The sequence below is a fragment of the Danio rerio genome, chromosome 8 (assembly GCF_049306965.1).
Source record: "Danio rerio strain Tuebingen ecotype United States chromosome 8, GRCz12tu, whole genome shotgun sequence".
In the NCBI taxonomy this organism is placed as follows: Eukaryota; Metazoa; Chordata; class Actinopteri; order Cypriniformes; family Danionidae; genus Danio; species Danio rerio.
Genome location: NC_133183.1, coordinates 11,871,757 through 11,878,837, shown reverse-complemented (window position 1 = coordinate 11,878,837; position 7,081 = coordinate 11,871,757). Strand labels below are relative to the sequence as shown.

General features: G+C 40.8%; 1 protein-coding gene across 1 annotated transcript; it reads right to left on the bottom strand.

The window, feature by feature from the left end:
- Positions 1-2,853: 2,853 nt before the first annotated feature.
- On the bottom strand, positions 2,854-6,580 carry pim1 (Pim-1 proto-oncogene, serine/threonine kinase). The gene is made up of 6 exons (NM_001077391.1): positions 6,277-6,580; positions 5,999-6,105; positions 5,804-5,854; positions 5,332-5,698; positions 4,355-4,531; positions 2,854-4,267 (listed from the first exon to the last, which is right to left on the bottom strand). Exons 1-6 carry the CDS (start codon positions 6,347-6,349, stop codon positions 4,080-4,082), a joined length of 963 nt encoding a protein of 320 aa, NP_001070859.1. The 5' UTR covers positions 6,350-6,580; the 3' UTR covers positions 2,854-4,079.
- Between the last annotated feature and the right edge of the window lie 501 nt (positions 6,581-7,081).

The following is a 7,081-nucleotide window of genomic DNA, read 5'->3' as shown; positions in this document are numbered from 1 at the left end:
GATAGATAGATAGATAGATAGATAGATAGATAGATAGATAGATAGATAGATAGATAGATAGATAGATAGATAGATAGATAGATAGATAAAAAATAAAGGTCACGACTGAACATTGGATGGATGGATGGATGGATGGATGGATGGATGGATAGATAGATAGATGGATAGAAAGAACTATAAAACGATAGATAGATAGATAGATAGATAGATAGATAGATAGATAGATAGATAGATAGATAGATAGATAGATAGATAGATAGATAGATAGATAGATAGATAGATAGATAGAAAATAAAGGTCACGACTGAACATAGGATGGATGGAAGGATAGACAGATAGATTGATAGAAAGATCTATAGATAGATGGATGGATGGATGGACGGATAGATTGATAAATAGAAAGAACTATAGAACGATAGAATGTATAGAACAATGGATAGAACGATGGATGAATGGACAGATAAATAGATATTATTGTGGGCGTGTTTTTACAGCCAATAGGATGAAGTTGGCTGAGAAAAGTGATTTTCTGTTATTTGCTGTTGCTAAATGTAATCAGGTGCTTCAAAAGACTCTTTTATAGGGTAAATATTTGTACACGCCCCCGAGTGCAAGATAAGTCGTCAATATTTTCGGTGCGCTTTCCTAGAAGGCTGTAAATATTTAAACCACATATCAGTTTTTACGAGTACACAAGCTTATGAATGACCTTAAAGCTAATAAACATGAACTGAAACCCACAAATATCCAATACTGATCCATGAACACTTGATTTGTTTATTATTTCCAGACTTTAAGCAAAATCTACGCTTACAATGTGTCGATTCATCTCAGAGTGGGCTTGTTTGGTTTATGGCTCAGAGGTTTCTAAAGTTTCTTTGAAAGAAATATTATAAAACCAAGGTCGTCAGGCAAGTGGGCGCTTCACACATAACTCGATATCTTTATGCTGTGTAAAAGGAATGGTATCTTTATAGTGCTATTTAAAGCATACTTGCTACTATCTACAAAAATACAGATAAAAGATATGCTGTTAGGGATCACAAGTATCCGGTTCTAGAGTCCAACATTAGGAAATCTGGACCCCTATGGTTGTAATCGTCCGAGATTAAAGATACACTATCAATATAAAACGATAAGAGTGTTATTAAAGTTAGTTAAATGGATTTACAGCTAATACCTTTGCAATCTGTCCATCCCCTCTTCTTAACTGACATCTGCTAATTGTGTTTAAAGCAGTTCATAAGACCAATGGTTCCCAAAGTGGGGGTCACAAGACATTAAGTGGAGGTCGCTTGGTGATTTCCAAAAATATTGAATATGTTATTAAACTATTAGAATTACCATATTTTTTCTATGATGTACAGAGGATACAAACTGTATTTAATAGTTACATTAAATAACAACACGCAAATAAAAAGCCACCAGCCTTTCAGTTCTTTTCTCCACTGGTTTGCGACCCCTGGGGTTGTTACGCTAGATTAATGGCATAGCAATACTGTTTTTTGCAAAAGATTGATTTTATAACCCAATGTTAAATTCTGACACCTTCACAGCACTCACGTACATTAAAAATAAAGGCCACGGCTGAATGTATGGATGATCTCTAGGTCTCCAAAATTAAACCAAGAATATTTGTGTGCTGTAAACATCAAGATAGATAGATAGATTGATGGAAGGATGGATGGATGGATAAAATGAAAGATAAAACGCGATAGATAGACAAAAAAATAAAGGTCACGACTAGACATTGGATGGATGGATGGATGGATGGATGGATGGATGGATGGATGGATGGATGGATGGATGGATGGATGGATGGATGGATGGATAGATGGATAGATAGACAGACAGACAGGCGGACAGATGGATAAAATGATAGATGGACAGGAAAGACAGAGTGACAGAATGATAGATAGATAGATGGATGGATGGATGGATGGATGGATGGATGGATGGATGGATGGATGGATGGATGGATGGATGGATGGATGGATGGATGGATGGATGGATGGATGGATGGATGGATGGATGGATGGATGGATGGATAGATAGATAGATAGATAGATAGATAGATAGATAGATAGATAGATAGATAGATAGATAGATAGATAGATAGATAGATAGAGCAGGCAGACGGACGGATGGATAGTACAATAAATAGAACAATAAAATGATGGATAGATAGATAGACAGATAGAACAATAGAATGAGATAGATAGATGGATGGATGGATGAATGAATGAAAAGATGGATGGATGAAACGATAGATAGATAGATAGATAGACAGACAGACAGACAGACGGACGGACGGACGGAAAGAAAAAAAAATGAAGGCCATGGCTGAACAGAGGACGATCTCTTAGTGACGTGCTGCAAAATTAAACCAAAAATAGTCTTGTGCTGTAAACATCGGGCTCACCTTTCTCATTAACCAAGGTTAATAATAAATTAAACAAATTAATAAATGACTATTAATAAATGATATGGTTGTTAGATTGTTGCACGTTTTTGTGTTGTCAATAAGCTTGTTTATTTCCCAGTACTTGGTTGCAGCTGGTGGGGCATCCGCTGCATAAAACATATATGCTGGGTAAATTGGTGGTTCATTCTGCTGTGGAGCCTCCAGATTAATAAAGGAACTAAGCCGAGAAGAAAATGAATAAATGAATAAGCTTGTAGTGTGCACTGTTTGTATGTTTATGACCATCTTCAAGGATAGTGGGGGTCGCAAGTCATTAGGATTGTTATTTTGGGGGTCACAAGCTTAAAAGTTTGGGAACCCCTGCTTAAGACCACCAACTGCTACCTGCTGGAATCCAAAGTGTGCAATGAATAGCAAGAGAACCAGGATGAATGTTAAAAAAATATTTATTGACAATTGTGTAAAAAAATAGCTTTCTAAACATAATTTACATGGCTAAACCCAAAAACAAAATCAGAGTTGCAATCATGCCTACTGAAGGTGAAAAATAATAAACATCACTCGTTCCTCAAACATTCATGAGGTCATTTCCTCCAACATATGCACAGCAGACGAGTTTAAATTAGGTGACAAACATGACTTCAGACTGGTAGGTTTCCCACCAACAGCAGTACTCCATGCATCGAGAAACACAAGTGCTTTAGAGGATTATTTACAAATGTACATATCGTTCTCACAAGAAAAAGGCTTTAAATATGGTAAAAATACACATTTAAATAATTTGTGGGCCCTTCGGTGGTGGAATGAGAAAAAACTTTGCAGAAAAAATTGCTTCTTTATAAATAAATAAATAAATATTTCCACTTCGATCTCATGTTTTCTTCTTTAAGACACTCCAATAAATATCATTCACACGTAAGCCTCGTCATGGAATCTATTTACAATATCAACAAAAATAGTATGCAGAAAATGTAGTCTTAAGTTGTAGTTGCATTGCTTTGTGCATCTGTGAGTGGTAGTCGTTGAGGGTTACTCAGTATAAGGAAGAGGAAAACAAACAGCGGTCTGAAAGAGTGAGGTAAGACTTGATATATTCTGCAGAGGTTTCATGAGGTCCATTTGGTTACTCTCTCTCTATCTCTGACACATTAGAGTAAGACCGACAGTCACCGGCCAGAGGCAGGCAAAGTGGAAGCAAGACGGTAAAAAAGACATCTGGTTAAGGAGTAGAGTGTTACAGTGGCTATTACTCAATTCAAGTATTTCCACAAAAATCAAACGAACAAACAAAACCCTTGATCTTGCACAGAAGGCACTAAAATTATTAAGCTCGGCTGATCTGCGTCCTAACGGAACAACCCTGACAGATCACAGCTTCTTCTGTTCACAGTCGCTGTTTTGGGTGTTCCCCGGCTCCTCCCTACACTGGGCGTTCAATCTGGATCCTCTGAGCCAGACTAGTGGGACCCGGAGCCACAGGCGAGCAGAGATAACAGATCACACTAAAAGGTGACCTTCTCCCTTTTTTTTTTGGCCTAGCCTAGAACTCCCACCTAGCAGCGATACTTGGAACAAAACGTTTTGCTCAGTCCGCAGGTCCCCTGGGTGGTTTGCTGCTGTAATGGAAAGTCTCTATGTACGCGCTCAGACAGAGTCATTTGCACACGGTGACTGCTGGGAAAGCAGCGGGCTGATGCTCGTGGCTGATGCTGTGCAGCCTGATCTCAGTGCTGTCCGTAGGGGGCGCAGTGCTCTGCATCCAATCGTGGTTGATGATGTCCTCAAAAGACGGCCGATCAGCAGGGCGGAGGGCCAGGCACCACTTGATAAGCTGCTGACATTCTGTAAAAGAACAGGATGTTTGATTAGCTCTGCTGTAAAGCCATAAAACTGCTTAAAGGTGGCGCCGTGTGATTGAGTGTGTCTCACCTGTGGAGATTCTCCTCCTGAACAGCACCTGTCCTCGCACGATCTCTTCGTCCTGCTCAAAGGGGATGTCCCCGCAGACCATATCGTACAGCAGAATGCCGAGAGACCAAACAGTGGCGGATCGACCGTGGTAGCGGTGAAATTTGATCCACTCTGGAGGACTGTAAACACGAGTGCCTGATGGGAGAACAACAAAAAAGTACAACACATAAGCATATAATCAGAAACAAACCCTCATGTGAACTTTGAAACAAACAAACCCTCATATAACCTTTCATTTTAGGATCCACTAAAGTAACCAAACACTGTAGTAAGAGGTGCGGCAGGAAAAGGTGTGCCATGTTTGAACATTATTGTTGTGGCGCAACATTACTGTGTACAGTCATGCGCTTGGGAGCGTGAGGGTAGGTGTGTGCATGTGGAGAAAACTGGTTGCCATGTGACTTGTGTTTACAAACTTTGAGTTGTAACAACTCCAGTTCCCACCGGAGGGGGCGACAAAACCAAACTCAACGAACTGCGTTTCCCCCCAAAGCAACGTTATACAAAAAAATAAACAAATCATCACGTTGGTCGATTTATTAAGCTTGACAAGGGTTGTGAACGACAAAAGGGGGTCAAGATACGCATTTCTAAAATGAGAAACGGCAGATTTGCTTAATATATGTGGTTTAAAACGCTTCTACATATAAACACACACCCTTTCAAGCTTGACAGAATTTCTAAATCAAACAACCATCAAGCGCCATCGAATTTACAACTTACAACATGGATTAAACCATTTTAGCGTGGATGTGTTTTGTTTACAAACCTCGCACTCGATGTATTTTGATATTTGTATACATTTTTATACATTTAAACATGTATACAGTATTTACATGAGAGCAGGCAAGCCTGTATTTGACGTTACACTCCCCAACCCTCTAATTCCGTGACCGTGGGAATCCCACCTTGAAGGTCATGCAAATGGCTCTTACCGTCGAAATCAGTGTAAACGGTGTCTTTCAGCAATGCTCCTGATCCGAAGTCGATGAGCTTCAGATCGCCGGTTCGCAGGTCGATGAGAATGTTCTCGTCTTTGATGTCGCGGTGAACGACGCCGCTGTTGTGGCAGTGACGCACCGCTTCCAGAACCTGGCGGAAAAAGTTCCTGGCCAGCTCCTCCGGTAACGCGCCCTTCTCCGTGATGAAATCAAACAGGTCCTTGACGACCTCCGGTCTTTCCATGACGATTATGAAGCTGTCCGGTCGCTCGTACCAGTCCAGCATTTTGATCACGCCACGGAATCCGGTCCCGACCTTCTTTAACAGGACGATCTCCATAGGGACGCGCGCGCCATTGGGCTGGAAACGGAGGACATGCTCGTTTAACTGACGCTGTCATTTATTATTTATAGGCGACATTTACACATACACATAACATGAAGATAATCTATTTAAATTACTCACCAGTTCTCCCCATTCGGTCACACGATCTTTTGCAACATGCTTGATGGCAACCTAGAAAAAAATAATAATAAACAAATCATTAAACAATGAAGCGATGCTGCATATAGAATGTTTAAATATGTTACAAAGACGTTTTATATTCATTCTAGACGTCCACGCTTATGTAAACAAAAATCCTCCATTGAGGGAACCTACCGGCGCGCCATCGGCGATCCGTAAACCCGCATACACCGTCCCGAAACCACCGCTTCCAAGCACTGTGCCGACTTGATACACTTTGTCGAAGGGCTCTTTCTCCTTAACTGTCGATAAAACATTTGATAGTTTCATAAGAATGGATAAAAGCCACAGAATTATATAATAATTGCAAATCTGACGCACGCGCTATTCCCAGCACTGTCTGCTGACGTGAACGAGCGCCCAACACACACAAACACACACACAAATGAGCACGAGAATAACCGTCCTCTAACCTTGAAGCTGGATTTTCGCCGGCATGTCCACGGTTGAAATGTGAGCAAATGTGTTGAATTTTGATAGAAGCATGTTATAATCCAAAATGCGAGTCCTTCGTGAGGGTTATTCCAATGTGGAGGTCGAAAGCCGTCGTGTTGAGATGGATGTAGGGAAGGTCTAAGCGAGGGATCCGATCTAGAAGCTTGTAGAAATCCCTTCTCATCGAGGCACGGCGGGTTTGGATTCCCAACACGAACTTAAGACGGCCGCGCGAGGTCTATTCCAGTTTGGAATATAAAACTTACAATATAAACAAACGATTAATAGCACGAAGATAAATATTATTTGTCTGAGGTGCGCGACGAACACAAACACCCGGCTTTCTAAAGCGTGAGGGAGGGGCAGAAGCCGTTATATACCAGTAGTAAAAGGGAGGGGTGAAGGTGAGTACGTCAGCAATAGCTCGTCCCACAAACAAGCCTCAGCCAATGAGTAATGCGCCAGCCTCCGCAGAAAAAGGTCAATCAAATATGAAAATAAAGGAAAACGTAGACGTGGCGGGAATCAAAACGCGCCAAATTGTCCAGGCTTTTTTGAGGGCGTTCAACCGGCGTGGGGGCAGACATGGAAAATGATTCACATGGCAGTGTGTATTAAACAACATCGACGACACGAAAAACCTGACGCAGATTCAAAACATTAATTCAGAGAAGTGAGAAGAGTACAGCCTATTACAAAAATAGATCCACACATCATAGGATATACATTAAAATGTCGCAAATGTAAGTATTTATTATATCTGATGGAAAATCTTTACATTTT